Source organism: Hyperoodon ampullatus (genome assembly GCF_949752795.1).
Source record: "Hyperoodon ampullatus genome assembly, chromosome: 1".
Lineage (NCBI taxonomy): Eukaryota > Metazoa > Chordata > Mammalia > Artiodactyla > Ziphiidae > Hyperoodon > Hyperoodon ampullatus.
The window spans coordinates 159,077,972-159,097,694 of record NC_136914.1 but is presented as its reverse complement, the minus strand read 5'-3'; the positions used below and the strand labels follow the sequence as shown (position 1 = coordinate 159,097,694).

Here is a 19,723-nt window from a genome sequence, read left to right as displayed (position 1 = left end):
ATTTTCTGTGAACTGTCCACGTCCTTTGCTCATTTTTCCTGTTCAATGGGTGGTCTTTTCCCTGTCAGTTCGTATGAGTCCTATATATTAAGTATTATGTAACTTTTAACTTTGCTATGGGTTTATTTTTACATGCACAAATTTTATTGAACTTCCTCATCTTTTATGGCTTCTAGATTTTGTGTCACAAAGAACTTGTCCAGTCATTAGATTATTTTTTTTAAGTTTTCTCAGGCTGTTTTTAACTTTTTTAGGGTTTTGTTTTCCATATTCAGAATTTAAATCCATCTAGAATACATTCTGGTATAAGATGTAAGGGACCGATCCAACTGTATCATTTTTTCAGAAAACTATTCCATTGTTCTAATATATTTATTTGAAATGCCATCATTACCTCATACTATATTTCTATGTGTGTTTGAATCTATTTCTGGACATTCTATTCTATTCCGTTGGTCTTATAAACACCCTTATTATCTATTTATGTGCAAGTACAAGCTGTTTTAAGTACAGTAGAGCTTTTGTTGCTTTTTAATATCTCTCCATTTGGCTCCTGCCCTGCCCAAGCCCCACTAGATTCTCTTTCAGATTATTCCTGGTTATCCAGTTTGTTTATTTTTCCACGTGAACTTTAGAGTCAGCTTCTTAATAACTCAACCCATTCTTTTAGAATTTTTATGAAAATACATTAAATGAATAGAGTAATTTGACAACTATACAAGAACATATTATATCTTTCTACTTGTTTTGTTTTTGTGTTTGTGTATCCCTCAGTATTGTTTTAACGTTTTATTCAGATAGGTCTTTCACATTTCTTTTTAAGTTTGTTCTTAGTATTTTTAAAATATTTTTTCTATTACAGTTTTTTATTCCACCATAGCTTCTGACTGGTTGTTGCTTTTAGGTACCAAGGCTGTTGATTTTTTTTCTAGCTACTTTACTGTCATCTGTAACAGTTTTCCAGTTGATTCTCTTAGTTGGCCAGTATACAATCTTATTCTCTGCAAATGATAACTTTAGTGTTGCTTCCCAGTGTTTGTTTCTTCCTCTGTTTCATTTGTATTGGTTAGTAAGCAATGGCTATTTTAATAGAGCTTTTTTATAGCCCAAAGGGAAAATAGTCTTGATTTTTTTTTTCTACTTATAGCCTTAAAATAAATTTAATGGGAAAAACTGTGGGAAAATAAAGCATGACTCTATAATGAATGGGGCAGCATTCACTTTATATAATGGATTATTTTTGCTTTTTTAGTGCCCATTTCTTCCTGCTTTCCCTATCATTTGGACTTTGAAATCCCCATCAGTATTGATCTCAGAAATGTTTGAATGAATGACTGAATAAAGAAATGATCACAAGATCAGCAAATTTATATCAATCTAGTGAAACTGATTGGATGCTCACTCTAAGCACAAAAATAAACAGAGTAGGATATTTTTAAGGAATTCACAGTCCAGTAAGAGAGAGTAAACAAAATACAGTTGAATGTGATATGTTCAGCAGTAGACCATATACAAGATCAAAAGGCAGGATAAAACTGGGAGTGAGTAATTCTTTTGGAAAATCAAGGAAAAAATTCTAGGGGAGGTGATCTGAGACAGTTGTAACCAGACACAGGAGTCACAGGGCACAATAAGAGGACTAAGAAAGCATTCTAGGCAGATAAAACAACAGCATGGAGGTCTGAAACAGCTTACAATGTTTGGGTATTTATAAGCTGTTGTTATAGTTGGAGTATAATCTGTGGGAGGAAGTAGGTGGACAGAAAAATAGAAACCTGCATATGAAAAACCATTTATATTAGGCAAAAGAAGTAGGCAGCCAGCTCTTATAGAGGAAAATATAGAATCACTTAGAAAAGGCATTTTATAAACTACACTTTCACCCCTACCCCCTCCCCTGGAATGTCAGCACTGCAGAGACTGTGCCTTATCTTCCAGGTGTATTTGGGTAAAGAGTTTGAGAACTACTAATGCAGGCACTATGGAGTCAATAAAGTGTGTTAAGAAGGGTATGACATCAGATTTGCCTTTTAGAACATTCCCTTTGATAACAGTTTGAAGGATCCTTGAAGGACTGGGGAGAGGACAGGCTGGGCTCAGGAGAAATCTTTAAAAAGCTATTACAGTAGATAATGAAGCAAGATAATGTAGATCTGGCTACCAAGTGGCAGTGAAGATAATTCAAGGAATACATAGGAAATGGAATTGATAGAACTAAGCAAATGATTGGATATGTAAGGTGCTAGAGAAAAAAGAAAGGAGGTCGTCTTTCTCTATTGTTTTTAACATTTTGACAAAAATAATTATTTGGGAAGGAAGTTGATACTATTTACTAATACAGTATGAACTTCCCACATTAGCTGGTGATTTTTTTTTTTTTTTTTTTTTTTTTGCGGTACGCGGGCCTCTCACTGTTGTGGCCACTCCCGTTGCAGAGCACAGGCTCCGGACGCGCAGGCTCAGCGGCCATGGCTCACAGGCCCAGCCGCTCCGCGGCATGTGGGATCTTCCCAGACCGGGGCACGAACCCGTATCCCCTGCATCGGCAGGCGGACTCTCAACCACTGCGCCACCAGGGAAGCCCTTAGCTGGTGATTTTGATCTTTGTTTACTGTGACCATAAATATTTCAGAGTTGCTGGTAAGACAAGAATAATCATTTCCTGAGTAGCTCTTGGCTGTCACTCCGAGACATGAAAATGAGTATCACAGTTTGCTATGTCTAGGAATTCCAGTATTATTAATGCCACGATTCTTCTCTAAGGTGTACTGTGTTAGATATATATTAATGTACTTTAATTTTTGTTTCCATACGCTTTAGAATTCATTCAGAGGGCAGCCTTGTGGATGGCCCCGAAGCAAGCCTGATGGAACAGGATAGAACGAACCATGTTGAGGGCAACAGACTGAGTCCATTTCTGATACCATCTTCTTCTCCCATTTGCCAGACAGAACCTCTGGCTATAAAGCTCCAGAATGGAAGCCCATTAACCAAGAGACCTTATCCAGAAGTAAATGGAGACACCAAGTGGCAGTCTTTCAAGAGTTATTATGGAATACCCCACATGAAAGGAAGCCAGAATAGTCGCGTGAGTCCGGACTTTATACAAGAAAGTAGAGGGTATTCCAGATGTTTGCAAAATGGAGGGATAAAACGCACAGTTAGTGAACCTTCTCTCTCTGGGCTCCATCAGAACAAGAAACTGAAACAAGACCAAAAGGCCAATGGAGAAAGAAAGAACTTCGGGGAAAGCCAAGAAAGAAATCCAGGCAAAGGCAGCAGTCAACCAAATGTCTCCGATATGAGTGATAAGAGAGAATCTGTTAGCTCTGCAGCCCAAGAAAACGAAGTTAAAGATTTCACTGGTTTTTCATCACATAACTGCAGTGGATCTGAAAATCCAGAGCTTCAGATTCTGAACCAACAGGAAGGGAAAAATGCTAACTACCATGACAAGAACATTGTATTACTTCTTAAAAATAAGGCAGTGCTAATGCCTAATGGTGCTACAGTTTCTGCCTCTTCCATGGAAAACACACATGGTGAACTCCTGGAAAAAACACTGTCTCAATATTATCCAGATTGTGTTTCCATTGCGGTGCAGAAAACCACATCTCACATACATGCCATTAACAGTCAGGCTACTAATGAGTTGTCCTGTGAGATCACTCACCCATCGCATACCTCAGGGCAGATCAATTTCCCACAGACCTCGAACTCTGAGCTGCCTCCAGAGCCAGCTGCAGTGGTGACTGAGGCCTGTGATGCTGATAGTGCCAGTAAACCAGCTGCAATGCTAGGGACCTGTCCCTTTCAGAAACCAGAACAACGAAAGTCAGTTTTTGAGATATGCCCATCTCCGGCAGAAAACAGTAACATCCAAGGAACCACAAAACTAGTATCTGGTGAAGAATTCTGTTCAGGTTCCAGCAGCAATTTGCAGGCTCCTGGTGGCAGCTCTGAACGGTATTTAAAGCAAAATGAAATGAATGGTGCTTACTTCAAGCAAAGCTCAGTGTTCACTAAGGATTCCTTTTCTGCCACTACCACACCACCACCATCACAATTGCTTCCTCCCCTTCCTCGTCCTCCGCAGGTGCCTCAGCTTCCTTCTGAAGGAAAAAGCACTCTGAATGATGGACTTTTGGAAGAACACCATCATTACCCCAACCAAAGTAACACAACTCTTTTAAGGGAAGTGAAAATGGAGGGTCAACACGAGGCACCACCATCCCAGAGTCCAACTCCCTCTACACAAGTATCCAACCCCTCTCCGATGCTTCCAGAAAGGCCTCAGAATTATTGTGTTAACAAGAATGACATACGGACTCCAGGGACAATGACGGTTCCATTGTGTTCTGAGAAAACAAGACAACTATCAGAACATCTCAAACATAACCCACCAATTCTTGGTAGCAGTGGAGATGCACAGGACCACTGCCAGCAGTTGATGGGACACAAAGAGCAAGAGGTCTTCAAGAGACAAGACAAGGAACAAACACGAGACCCTGTGCTCCCAACACAGCCCTATCTGAAACCAGGATGGATTGAATTGAAGGCCCCTCACTATCATCAAGCAGAATCCCATCTAAAATGTAATGAGGCAACCCTGCGGTCAATTCTTCAGTATCAGTCCAACCCCTCCCATCAAATGACCTCCAAACAATACACTGGAAATTCCAAAGTGCCTGGGGGGCTCCCAGGGCAAGCTTACACCCAGAAAATAATGCAACCGGAGCAGAGACCACCAAGGTACCAAGCTGAGATGAACCAAGGGCAGTCTCAAGGTACAGTGGACCAGCATCTCCAGTTCCAAAAACCCTCACTCCAGGTGCACTTCTCCAAAACAGACCCTTCACCCGAAGCTCACAGACAGTCAGTCTGTGCCCTGAGGTGTCATTTCCAACAAAGACCAGATCCCCAAACTGAGAAGCTCATGCCACCAACATTAAAACGGCACTTGAATCAACAGGCTTCCGAGACTGACCCATTCTCAAACTCACACCTTTCACAACATAAGCCTCATAAGCAGGCAGCACAAACACAACCATCCCAGACTTCACATCTCTCTCAAAACCAGCAACAGCAGCAAAAACTACAGATGAAGAATAAGGAACAAATGCCCCAGACCTTTTCTCATCCCCAAGGCAACAGTGATCAGCAAAGAGAAGCATCATTCTTTAGCCAGATTAAAACAGAAGAATGCTTTCATGGTGAAGATCAACATTCAAAATCAAGTGAGTTCCAGACTCATAATCCCCAAGTGGGACTGGAGCAAGTACAAAATATGAATAGTATAAATTCCCCCTATGGTCAGATCTTGAAGTCAAATGCAAACAAAGTGCAGATTTCTTGTTCAAACAATATACACGTAGTTCCAGAAAATAAAGAACAGACTGTAAATTCTGAACTTTTTGCAGGAAACAAGATCCCAAACTTGCATCACATGCAATATTTTCCAAATAATGTGACCCCAAAGCAAGATGTTCTTCACAGGTGCTTTCAAGAACTAGAACAGAAGCCTCAACAAGCTTCAGTTCCACAGGGATATAAAAATAGACACCAAGATATGTCTAGTCAACAAGCTGCACAGCTCGCTCAGCAAAGGTACCTGATGCAAAACCAAGCAAATGCGTTCCCTTTGCCCAATCAGGCAGGAAGTCACATTCAGACCCTGCCCCAGAAGGACATCCAAAAGCATGCTGCTCTAAGGTGGCACCTTTTGCAGAAGCAAGAACAGCAGCAAACACAACAACTCCAAGCCGAGTCTTGCCATAGTCAGATGCAAAGGCCAATTAAGGTCGAACCTGGATCCAAGCCCCACGCCTGTATGCGCCTCATGTCAGCACAGCCAGAAAACAAAATGTGGAAAAAGATACCCAAGCAAGAGATTCCACCTCCGAGCTGTGATAACATGCAGCAGCGGAGCATCCTTGAGACCATGGAGCAGCATCTGAAGCAATTTCAGGTCAAATCATTATTTGACCATAAGGCTCTTACTCTAAAATCACAGAAGCAAGTAAAAGTTGAAATGTCAGGGCCAGTCACAGTTTTAACTAGACAAACCACTGCTGCAGAACTTGATAGCCACACCCCAGCTTTAGAGCAGCAAGCAATGCCTTCCTCAGAAAAGACACCAACCAAAAGAACAGCTGGTTCTGTTCTCAATAATTTTTTAGAGTCACCTTCCAAATTACTAGATACTCCTATAAAAAATTTATTGGATACACCTGTCAAGACTCAGTATGATTTCCCATCATGCAGATGTGTAGGTAAGTGCCAGAAATGTACTGAGACACATGGTGTTTATCCAGAATTAGCAAATTTATCTTCAGATATGGGATTTTTGTTTCTTTTTAAAAATTTGGAGTCTGGCAGCAATTTGTGAAGGCTCATAAAAACCTGAAGCTTACATTTCTTGTCTTTAAATTACAGATGCTTGTGCTGTGCAAGAGAGAACTTCACTTACATTCAATTTTTCAAAAAAATTAAAAAATTATGCATGCTCATTTGTCCCTCCCTTCAAACCATTTAAAATATAAAGGTATCTGTTTTAGCCTAATCAATCTAGTTAACTCTTTGTATATCATCTCCTGGAGAGATAGCCAGGCAGTAAAAACACCTTGTTAAAATGAGAAAATAACTGCCATATGCAAACTAATGTAGGAGCTTTTAATATTTTTTAATTCAAGATTGAATGTATTAGTAGTTTTACAAGATTAACTTTTATAATAGATAAGGGGACATTATCATCTTCTGTCTTGGTGACTTAGGGGAAATTTTAATGCCAAAGTTCTGAATATTCATAAAGTTGCCCTTTCTCCGTGTATACATTTGAAACATTGTGTGATTTATATTTTCTCTTTAAAAGTTTCATCTTTTTGATAGAAAATATGGTATTTCCCTTTCTTTTTTTAAACAAGCATCTTTTTGTTAAAATTCAAGATGCATGATAGGTCTGTTGGAATAGGGAAACTTTTTGCTGATTGATGCAGTTTTATATATATATATATATATATATATATATATATATATATATATATATATATATATATGAAGATCTTAATTATAGCTACTCAGCTTGGATACAGTAGAAGACATTTGTAAAAACCAGCGTTCGACTAATGTGGCTAATGGTCCACCCACTTTATGTTATTCCTCTTAAAATGGGACACTCCACATTTTATAGAAGGATGGAGGGAAGATCCATACTGCCCCTTTGTGTGTGGGTAATATTATTGCCTCACTGGCCTAATGTGCCACACATGTCATAGACAACATTGGGTAAGTTATACTCATCTTCACACCCTTCTCCTATCACACAAACCTTTTTTCCCCACTTTTCATCTTTGATAGTTTACAAGAGCCTCTTCCTTTTATCTGACCCTCTCTTCAATATGTTCTCTCATCATAAGTTCTAAAGTAGTACATACAATATGGGTCTGGATTGAATGTTCTTATTTTCAAAACAGAGTAATCGAATATTGTGGGGAAACGAGAGGAGAAAAAGGTATCTTGACAATAAACTGAACAAAATCCTGGGGGTGAGATAGGACAGGAAATTTTATTTTTAATCTTTTAACATCCAAATAACAGACAGGCATCTAGTAAGCTGTAATTTTTTTTCTTCAGTTTAAAAAATTGAACTGTAGTTGATATTACATATAATATATTCTAATTCCCTCACTGTCTATTTAGTTCCACTTACTTGATTTAAAATAATTCCTTATCCCATATCTGAAATGCAATTTAATATATTTTTATCAAACAGGCAGAATGGACATATACTTAATTATTTGGCACATTTTCTAACAGATTAGTCCATCAGTTTACTCATTTTAAAGAAAAAAAATGTTTAAAGTCACATTTAGGACCCTTAATGTACAGGTGGGGGATAAGCTTTGTGGATGTAGCCTTTATATTTAGTATAATTGAGGTCTAAAATAATAATCTTCTATTATCTCAACAGAGCAAATTATTGAAAAAGATGAAGGTCCTTTTTATACCCATCTAGGAGCAGGTCCTAATGTGGCAGCTATTAGAGAAATCATGGAAGAAAGGTAATTAACGCAAAGGCACAGGGCAGATTAACGTTTATCCTTTTGTATATGTCAGAATTTTTCCAGCTTTCACATACAAAGCAGTAAACAATTGTAAATTGAGTAATTATTAGTAGGCTTAGCTATTCCAGGGTTGCCAACACTACACACTGCTATTCACCAGAGAGTCACAATATTTGACAGGACTAATAGTCTGCAAGCTGGCATAGGCTGCCCACTTTGAGATGGATGCCAGAAAACCCAGGCATGAACAAGAACCAGCCAGCCAGCCTGCCAGGCACAAGGGTGCTGGCACAGGCTGCAAAGAGAGCGCCCACTCTGGTTTTCCCACTTGATGATAAAAAAGGAAAAGGGGGGAAAGGTGGTATAAGAAAGGAACCATTGAGTTAAATTCACCTAGAGTTATAAATGAGTAGTTATCTCCAAGGAAGTTGTCCATTAGTATGAGCAGAGGGCAAGAGTGATATACTGAATAGAAATAGAGACAGATTCTATTTATAGCTGCATTTTTTTTAACTGTCAGTCATAGGTATGCAAGTACTTACCTGAATCTACACAGTTACTCCTGCATGTCATCTTGCAGACTTGAAGACTGTTATGAGCAAGATAATCAATGCAGAGAGAGACTTTCATATAGGTATCCACAGCTCTGAGCTGTTATTATGCTAGGGTGCCTTTTCTTTAAGAGGTAGGCATTTTTATCATTAAAATACATTAGGAGACATTCTGGGCAGCAAGGACATATTCCATATCATTGTTGCCCCAAATTCAATTTATTCATTTCTAAATTAGCACATAGAAATTCACTAAATAATCATCTAGTAGCCTGGCAAAAATAGTGAATTTCCCTAAGTGCCCTCTTTTATTAGCAAGGAGTAAGTAGTGCTTTGGTCAAAAGGGAAAATATAATCTATTTCTAGAATTATCCTATATTTTCAAAATTGCTGGATACTGGTTATTTGCCAGCCTTTTAAAAAATGAGAGATTCTTAGAGAAACATTCCTAACTAAAATCTTACGATTCCCCAAGTTTTAAAATAACTAAATTTAGTAAAGGACAAATAGTACGTATCTTAGAAGACTGAATTTAACAAACTTTAAAAAGTTTTGTGCTTTGTGAAATTATGTATAAAAATAAGCTTTCCCATTATTTTTACCCATCATATAATTTCAAAATAGTTCATTACAATTTTCAGTATATTTTGATACTGAAGAAATACAAGGCTTAAAGTCTACTATCCAGTTTGCTTGGCTTAGTTCTGTTTTTTAAAAATAAACTATTCATTTCTCAGGATGTGGCCATAGAGTAAAATTATGCTCAAATGTTCAATATTTTGGTTGCCTCTTAGATTCATTTGCTAATTTTATATGTGTGTGTGTTTCTGTGGATTTCTTTAAGGTTTGGACAGAAGGGTAAAGCTATTAGGATTGAAAGAGTCATCTATACTGGTAAAGAAGGCAAAAGTTCTCAGGGATGTCCTATTGCCAAATGGGTAAGTGTGACTTGACAAGGCCTTTGGTCTTCAGTCTTGGGCATTTTGATTCATTCATCTAACCCTGGGAATTGGGTTATCAGATCAGAGAATCATTTATGCCAGTTGAAAGGAATATTGCTTATATTTATCACGTGTCATCTCTTAAGAAAAAGGCAGATTAGTATAAAATCATGTACAAACTGTATTTAATTGAAAAAATTTAATAGTGAGGAGGAGGTCTGTTCAAGTGCCTGCTAGAAGTGTAATTCTTCCCGGCATGTGAGGAAGAGGTCCTTCATCCTTTAAGTACCTGCAGTTAATCTCTTTTTTTTTTTTTTTGGCGTTACGCGGGCCTCTCACTGTTGTGGCCTCTCCCGTTGCGGAGCACAGGCTCCAGACGCGCAGGCTCAGCGGCCATGGCTCACGGGCCCAGCCGCTCTGTGGCATGTGGGATCTTCCCGGACCGGGGCACGAACCCGTGTCCCCTGCATCGGCAGGCGGACTCTCAACCACTGCGCCACCAGAGAAGCCCTGCAGTTAATCTTTATCTTGTCATTTTTGAAGACCTTGAACTTTAAAGTCTTGCTTGTCTTCCATCTAGCTCTGGCTTTAGTGCAGGGAGCATTGTCCCCACTGTACTGGGTCGAGTCTGCTCCACCCCGAGTGCTTTTGCATCTCTCCCAGTTCTGACCCCAGGGTAAGCCCCGACATTATAGATGGGCACCAAAAGGCAAGTTGCAGGTGCTGGTAAATGTCGCCCTAATTGTGACCCAGACTTGAGAAAATATACGGACATCAATCAATCCTCTCATCTGCTGCAAGTGACCCTTGTTTTGTTTTGGTTGGGGTGGTGGGTGTTGGGGTGGAATGGTGACCCGAACAGGTGGTTCGCAGAAGCTGCAGCGAGGAGAAGCTACTGTGCTTGGTGCGGGAGCGAGCTGGCCACACCTGTGAGGCTGCGGTGATTGTGATTCTCATCCTGGTGTGGGAAGGAATCCCACTCTCTCTGGCTGACAAACTGTACTCCGAGCTCACTGAGACACTGAGGAAATACGGCACGCTCACCAATCGTCGGTGTGCCCTGAATGAAGAGTAAGTGCATCCCAGGCCTCTCCTCTCTTTCCACTGCTAGGAAAGCTTAATTGTTGGTTTGAGGGCAGAGAGTTGAAACTGCGTTTTCACATTTACAAAACAGGGATCAAAATGCCTGCTTCACAGCCATGCAGTGGGAACTTGTATTTGCTAATGCTAACGTGGATACTTCGAAGCAATTTCATTTACTAATATTCTGTACCTTCGGACAGTGTAGCTGTGAGTTAGAAGCAGCTTGCTGGAAATCTGAGTGTCTGTACCCACAAACTCAACCATACCATAAACCTGAAAATATTTATGTGTCCGCTTACTGCAAGTGACAACTGTTTTGTGTGCCTAGCCACCACATTAGTAAGTATTGACACCACTTCTGTGTAGCAGTATCTGAGACAGTTTGGTGAGAAACTTTAGGATTCCCAGGTCAAGGACTTTATATGTAACAAACATAAAAATACAAGGCTTATTTATAGAAGTTCTGTAGAAACAAACTGATTTTGACTTCATTGCAATCTAGTCCATTATTTCCAGAATAATAATCAAAATCACTTCCACTTTTACTGCTACTAAATAATCAAGAAGTTAGTGGCTATGGATGGGCATTATTTTCAAGGAATATAAAAATTTGGAATAGGAGAGCAAGGTATGCAGTTAAATATATTTAATGCGTCCAAGTGCTGGTATGGTTTTGTTTGTGTTTTTTGTTTTTTAACCTTATCTACCTGCAGGAAGTTTACATCTTCACTTGTAGAAAACTTAATTTTTTTATTTTCCTTCTGCTATGCTATTCTTGTATATCATTAAAAGAATACAGGAAAATTCACAGTGCTGCACTGAAATCCTAGGTAGCTATTTTACTCACAGTCGGTACTAAAATAATTTTAATATTGCACTTTTTTCTTAGTTTTTAAAATTTTTTTGGCTGCGTCGGGTCTTAGTTGAGGCATGCGGGATCTTTCGTTGTGGTGCGGGCTTCCCTCTAGTTGTGGCGTGCAGGTTTTCTCTTCTCTAGTTGTGGTGCGCGGGCTCCAGGCCACGTGGGCTCTGTAGTTCGCGGCATGCAGGGTCTCCCACTGAGGCACGCGAGCTCAGCAGTCACAGCACGCGGGCTTCTCTAGTTGCAGCACACGGGCTCAGTCACCCCGCGGCACGTGGGATCTTAGTTCCCTGACCAGGGATCAAACCCACGTCCCCTACATTGGAAGGCGGATTCTTTACCACTGGATCATCAGGGAAGTCCCTGCACTTCTTCCTTTAGTCACCTTTCTTTTGCGTCCACCAAACTACAAAAGAGTTTACTGAGCTTATGGAAATATTGTGCTGCTCGCTGCAACAATCCATTGCTAACCAAATTTGTTCTTTTGCTGACTATTACTCTAACTGGTATGGTTTTACTGTATATTAACGTAGGTTCTCCCTCTGGGTCATTGCGGGTGGGTAGGGAGGGTTGCAAATCAACTATAAATAATCTATTTAGGAAAGTTACTTTTCCTATATGAAAGTGTGGCTTGGCTTTCTATGATAGTTATGATCCCAAAATGTCATGGTGTGTACCTCAAGGCCATCAACCCACTTTTACAAATGATAGGTTGGAAGGTAGAAGTTGCTGATTCATAAGACATGACTCAAACTTGTGATTGACTGCTTTAGGTATAGAGTAATATTCCATTTACCCTAACATCCCTTGTTTCTCCTTTAAAAAATGTATTTAGGTGTCTTTAATCAGAAAGAAAATGAAAGTTAAGGCATCTTGAGCTGATGTTGGTGATAGCATTTTTCTCAGGAATTCAGCGACACTGCCTTGTTTTTGTAAAGCAGGCTTCCTCTTAGACTTCGTAGCTGGAATTTATAAACCACCAAAGAACTTCTTGTGAAAATGACATTTGTTTTATTTAAATTTCTTGAAGTTTCTTGCAAACTATATTTCACATTCTTTGTAATTGATTTAATTTTTATTAATATTATACATCTCTGTTGTTTTTCCCCAAAGGCTTTTCTTTGATTCCTATAAATGCCATTGTCTGAAATAGAATTTCTTTCTTTACGTCAGATTCTATGTTAAGAACTTTCCTAAATTATGTTATTTTGCATTTGAAAACCATGAATGATGATTGGGCCAAGAAAAATTAAGAAAAATTCATTTGTTTAACTGGTCTAAATAGGGACAAGAACAAAACTATTAAAAGATGTGCTTGGGAGGGCTTCCCTGGTGGTGCAGTGGTTGAGAGTCCGCCTGCCGATGCAGGGGACACGGGTTCGTGCCCCGGTCCGGGAAGATCCCACATGCCACAGAGTGGCCGGGCCCATGAGCCATGGCCGCTGAGCCTGCACGTCCGGAGCCTGTGCTCCACAACGGGAGAGGCCACAGCAGTGAGAGGCCCATGAACCGTAAAAAAAAAAAAAAAAAAAAAAGATGTGCTTCAAATATTGACATTTTAAAGGCCAATCTGTATACTTTTGCTTAACTTCGTCTATAATTTCAAGGTAAAGTGAGTAGTTATTTAGATGACGTTCTAGCTTTGAGCTACCTATACTTAGAGCAAGTTTCCAAAAACAAAAAATATACTTGAGGTACATGATTCAAATAGACACTTAACCAATGGCAATAGAGACTTCACTCAGATATAGCTTTTGAAGTTTCTTCTACCCTATAAAATAAGTTTTATTTCTGGCAAAAGTTAAAATTATGATTTTTTTGTGAAGAATGGAGGGTAATCTCAAATTGGGGCTGCTGACTCATTTTTAATATTCAAAGCTGTGGGACCCTCATCACTGAGTTCTTATAAATCCCAGTGCCCACATGCACCATAACCACCCACTGTCAGTCCAGAAAAGAACTCCGAGAGCATCTTCCAGTGGGAAAATCAAAACGGATTTTTACATTTCCTTTGAGCCCAGCCAGCTGTTTCTCCTTTAAAGATTTCCCTTTGAGAGTTTTATTTTATGACTAAGCCTAGCCAATAATTTTTTGGCAAGTAAGGGTTATGGGAGTGTATCTGTCATTATAAGGAAGTCAAAGCCAGAAATGTCTCTGCCATGATGGGTGATATTAAACTTTTAAAGAAACTTTATATTATAAAAATTTTCCAATATACGTAAATGGAGGAGTGCAGTATATTTATCAACATTTTGCCAATACTATTCCGTATATTCTGTGCCCCCCCCCCCACTTCCTAACCCCATCCCCACCAGTGTTTTAAAGCAAAACAGAGGCCATATCATCTAAGCTATGTTCACTTCAGTGTGTATCACTAACAGATAAGGACTTTGTTGTTTTACAGTGTTGTGTTAGTTTCTACTGTACAGCAAAGTCAATCAGCTATATGTATACATATAGCCCCTCTTTTTTGGATTTACTTCCCGTTTGGGTCACCACAGAGCACTGAGTAGAGTTGCCTGTGCTATACAGTAGGTTCTCATTAGTTATCTGTTTTATACATATTAGTGTATTTAAGTCAATCCCAATCTCCCAATTCATCCCACCCTTTCTTTCCCCCCCTTGGTGTCCATATTTTTTTTCTCTATGTCAGTGTCTCTATTTCTGCCTTGCAAAGAGGTTCATCTGTACCATTTTTCTATATTCCACATATATACACGATTAATACATTATACACATTAATGTACGATATTTGTTTTTCTCTTTCTGACTTACTTCACTCTGTATGACAGTCTCTAGGTCCATCCATGTTGCTGCAAATGGCACAATTTTGTTCCTTCTTATGGCTAATATTCCATTGTATATATGTACCGCATCTTCTCCATCCATTTCTCTGTTGATGGGCGTTTAGGTTGCTTCCATGACCTGGCTATTGTAAATAGTGCTGCAGTGAACATTGGGGTGCATGTGTCTTTTTGAATCATGATTTTCTCAGGGTATATGCCCAAGGATTTTTTTTTATTTTTATGAACAAAACCTAGTCACAGTGTCATTATCATTCATCTCAAAATTGAGTGATGCTTTAATATCATTTAATGTTCAGACCATGTTCAAATTCCCTAATTGGATACTGTTTCCAATGTACACATATATACACATATACATATTAGATATACATATATATAAAGTAAAAAAATATTGACAAAAAGAAAGTCCATATCTTATATTTGATTGAGGGTTTTGAGTAGGTCCCAGTTCATGTCTATTGTCTAGTATAGTTATTGATAGAACTTCCTTTTATTCTCAGCAGTGTCCCAGTTTGTAAGATAAAGTATATGATTCACAAGTCTCTTTTACTTTATTATAGTTTCCCCTCTCTTTTTGATGAATTTATTTGTTAAAGAGACTGTGTGATTTGCTTTGTAACATTTCTCACATTCTGGATTTGGCTGTGCACACTTGCTTAACTTGTTACTCTGTCACCAATATCTTCTGTACACTGGTAGTTAGAGACTTAAATATGTGTGTATACGTGAATGTATATATTAGCAAAATGCTTCATAAGTGGTGATGAAATAATCTTAGTTCTTCACACCCATCAAGAGGGACATAATATTTGCTTTGTTCCATTTATAGTGATGTTATGAGCATTCAGTTGAGGAGTTGTTAGCTTGATCCACCCATCATAAAGTTTACTAGAAAACGTACCTAATGGTTTAGCACATCCATCGATGATTATTACCTGTTTCCATTAGTTTGCAAATTGATAATTTTTTTATTTTTAAAGTATAAATTTGTTATGTACATTTAATTTATTTTGCTAGTTTTTCTATTCTTGCATAAGTTTAAATGGCTGATATAATTTTTAGTTTAAATTTTATTTTTTAAAATATTTACTTATTTATTATTTTTGGCTGCATTGGGTCTTCGTTGCTGTGTGCAGGCTTTCTCTAGTTGAGGTGAGCAGGGGCTACTCTTCATTGCAGTACGTGGGCTTCTTATTGCAGTGGTTTCTCTTGTTGCGGAGCACGGGCTGTAGGCACACGGCTTCAGTAGTTGTGGCACTCAGGCTCAGTAGTTGTGGCGCACAGGCTTAGTTGCTCCGCGGCATGTGGGATCTTCCCGGACCAGGGATCAAACCTGTGTCTCCTGCATTGGCAGGCAGATTCTTAACCACTGCGCCACCAGGGAAGTCCCTTTTTTTTTTTTTTTTTTTAACAGTTAGAAGTCCAAAGAGGTTGAGAGTGTTTTTAAATACCTGTTGTATAGGTAAATATTTTGATTACAATTTCTCTGATTTGTTATTTAACCATTAGCCAAATTCTGAGCCATGTTAAAATTAGGCTGCAATGTAAAAATTCTAACAATATTTGAAAGGCCCCTATAAAAATAAAGGTGCCTTTTCAGAAGCCACTTCATATAGGAAATCACCTTGAAGTCATTTTGTTATGTGTGAGTTTTTTCAATTTCTATATAATTCACATACCATAAAATTCACCCTTTTAAAGTATACAATACACTGCATTAGTATATTCACAAAGTTGTACAACATTTTCATCGCTTCCAAAAGGAAACCTCAAAGCCATTAGGCAATCACTTCCCATTCTCCTCCCCCCTTAAATAGCAACTACTAATCAACATTCTGTCTCTATAGATTTGCCTTTTCTGGGCTTTTCATATTAATAGAATCATAAAATATTTAATCTGTCTGGCCTCTTTCACTTAGCATAATATTTTTTTATTTTTATTTTTTTAAATTTTATTGGAGTATAGTTGATTTCCAATGTTGTGTTAGTTTCAGGTGTACAGCATAGTGATTCAGTTATACATATACATATATTCATACTTTCTCAGGTTCTTTTCCCATATAGGTTATTATAGGTTATTCATTCTTTTTCAGATTCTTTTCCCATATTGAATAGAGTTTCCTGTGCTATACAGTAGATCCTTGTTGGTTATCCATTTTGTATATAGTAGTGTGTATATGTTCATCCCAAGCTCCTAATTGATCCCTCCCCCCTGCCACGTTTCCCCTTTGGTCTCCAAAAGTTTGTTTTCAAAATCTGTGAGTTTGTTTCTGTTTTGTAAATCATTTTTTAAATATTCCACATATGAGTGATATCATAGATATTTATCTGACTTACTTCACTTAGCATGATAATCTCTAGGTCCACCCATGTTGCTGCAAATGGCATTATTTTGTTCTGTTTTATGGCTGAGTAATATTCCATCGTATATATGTACCACATCTTTATCCATTCCTCTGTCGATGGACATTTAGGTTGCTTCTGTGTCTTGGCTATTGTAAATTGTGCTGCAGTGAACACTGGGGTGCATGTATCTTTTCAAATTATGGTTTCCTCTGGATACATGCAAGGAGTGTGATCGCTGGCTCACATGGTAGTTCTATTTTTAGTTTTTTAAGGAACTTCCATACTGTTCTCCATAGTGGCTATACCAATTTACATTCCCACCAACAGTGTATGAGGGTTCCCTTTTCTCCCCACCCTCTCCAGCATTTATTGTTTGTAGATTTTTTGATGATGGCCATTCTGACCTGTGTGAGGTGATACCTCATTGTAGTTTTGATTTGCATTTCTCTGATAATTAGTGATGTTGAACATCTTTTCATGTGCTTTTTGGCCATCTGTATGTCTTCTGTGGAGAAATGTCTATTTAGATCTTCTGCCCATTTTTTGATTGAATTTTTTTTCGACATAGAGCTTCATGAGTTGTTTGTATATTTTGAAGGTTAATTCCTTGTCTTTGCTTTGTTTGCAAATATCAGTATTTTCTCCCATTCTGTGGGTTGTCTTTTTGTTTCGTTTATGGCCTCCTTTACTGTGCAGAAGATTTTAAGTTAATTAGGTCCCATTTGTTTATTTTTGTTTTTATTTTCATTACTCTAGGAGGTGAGTCAAAAAAGATGTTGCTGCAATTTATGTCAAAGAGTGTTCTGCCTATGTTTTCCTCTAACAGTTTTATAGTGTCCAGCCTTACATTTAGGTCTTTGATCCATTTTGAGTTTATTTCTGTGTATGGTGTTAGAGAATGTTCTAATTTCCTTCTTTTACAAGTAGCTTTCCAGTTTTCCCAGCACCACTTATTGAAGAGACTGTCTTTTCTCCTTTGTATATTCTTGCCTCCTTTGTCATAGATTAATTGGCCATAGGTGCATGGGTTTATTTCTATTCCATTGATCTATATTTCTGTTTCTGTGCCAGTACCAAACTGTTTTGATGACTGTAGCTTTGTAATATAGTCTGAAGTCAGGGAGTCTGATTCCTCTAGCTTCATTTTTCTTTCTCAGGATTGCTTTGGCTATTCGGGGTCTTCTGTGTTTCCATACAGATTTTAAAATTTTTTGTTCTAGTTCTGTGAAAAATGCCATTGGTAATTTGATAGGGATTGCATTGAATCTGTTGATTGCCTTGGGTAGTATAGTCATTTTCGCAATATTGATTCTTCCAATCCAAGAACATGGTATATCTCTCCATCTGTTTGTATCATCTTCGATTTCCTTCATCAGCATCTTATAGTTTTCTGAGTACAGGTCTTTTGCCTCCTTAGGTAAATTTATTCCTACATATTTTATTCCTAGGTCTTTATAATGTTTTAAAGTTTAGTCCATGTCATAACATTAACCAGTACTTTATTCCTTTTTATGGCTGAATAATAGTCCATTGCATATATGTGTACCACATTTTCTTTGTTCATCAGTTCATGGACATTTTAGTTATTTCCACTTATTGGCTATTATGAATAATGCTGCTATGAATATCTCTGTACAGGTTTCTGTATAGACATATTTTCTTCAGTTCTCTTGGGTGTATACCTAGGAGTGACAATTTTGGTCGTATGGTAACTACGTTTAACTTTTTGAGGAACTGCCAAACTGTTTTCCAAAACAGCTGCACCACTCTTCATGCCTACCAACAATATATGGAGGTTCTGATGTTTCCACATTTTCACCAAAACTACTTATTGGCTGCCTTTATTTATTTATTTATTTATTTATTTATTTTATTTATTATACCCCTTCCAGTGGGTATAATGTGTATCTCATGGTTTTGATTTGCATTTCCCTAATGAGTAATGATGTTAGTCATTATTTCATTTGCTATTGGCTATTCATATATCTTGAAGAAATCCTTTCTCAAATCTTTGCTCCTTTTTAAATTAATTGTTTTTGAGTTATAAGAGTTCTTTATATATTCTGGATACTAGAACTCATCAGATATATGGTTTGCAGATATTTTCTCATTCTGTAGGTTGTCTCTTCATTTGATGATATCCTTGAAGCACAAAAGTTTTTAATTTCGATGAAGTCAGTTTTTTTAAATTAACTGCTTGTACTTTCAGTGTCATATCTAAGAAATCATTGCCTAATCCAGGGTATTAAAGATTTACCCCAATGTTTTCTTCCCAGAGTATTATAGTTTTAGCTCTTCCATTTAGGTCTTTGATCACTGTTATGATGTGAGATAAGAGTTCAACTTCATTTTTTTGCATGTGACTATCCAGTTGTCTCAACACCATTTGTTGAAGAGACTGTTTTTTCCATATTGAATGGTCTTCTCATTCTAGTTGAAAATTAATTGACAAAGATGTATGTGTCATTTCAGGATTCTTCTATTATATTAATTTACATATCTATCCTTATGCCAGTACTACATGTTGTTGATTGCTGTAGTTGCTGTAGTAACTTTTGAAATTGATATGTATAAATCTTCCAACTGTTTTTCTTTTACAGAATCCTTACAGTATTCTACAGGATACTCTGGGTCCTTTTCATGTCCCTATGAATTTTAGGATTAACTTAATAATTTCCCCATCTGGGATTTTGACAGAGGTTCTGTTGAATCAGCAAATTAATTGGGAAGTGTTGACATCTTAACAATATTAAGTCTTCCTATTTATTAGCACAGGGTGTCTTTACATTTATTTAAGTTTTTAATTTCTTTCAGTGATGTTTTATAGTTTTCAGTGTACAAGTCCTACACATCTTTTGTCAAATTTCTAAATATTTTATTCTTTTTGATGCTGTTTTAAGTAGAATTGTTTTGATTTTTGGGGGGATTGTTCATTGCCAGGATACACTTACACAATTGGGTTTTATATATTAATCTTATATCCTACAAGCTTATTTAACTAGTTTATTAGTGCCACATTTTTTTGGTGGGTTCCTTAGGATTTATACATACAAAATCATGTCATCTACAA

The 19,723-nt window shown here is 37.7% G+C and overlaps 1 protein-coding gene across 1 annotated transcript in view; it reads left to right on the top strand.

Moving 5' to 3' along the window:
• Positions 1–2,866: 2,866 nt before the first annotated feature.
• Positions 2,867–19,723, top strand: part of TET2 (tet methylcytosine dioxygenase 2) — a gene marked incomplete at both ends in the record, with an annotated part of 37,484 nt that continues 20,627 nt past the window's right edge. The window contains 4 exons of the mRNA XM_079696604.1: positions 2,867–6,272; positions 7,970–8,060; positions 9,459–9,552; positions 10,418–10,626. Coding sequence (XP_079552730.1) covers positions 2,867–6,272; positions 7,970–8,060; positions 9,459–9,552; positions 10,418–10,626 — 3,800 coding nt within the window. The remainder of the gene's footprint in view (positions 6,273–7,969; positions 8,061–9,458; positions 9,553–10,417; positions 10,627–19,723) is intronic.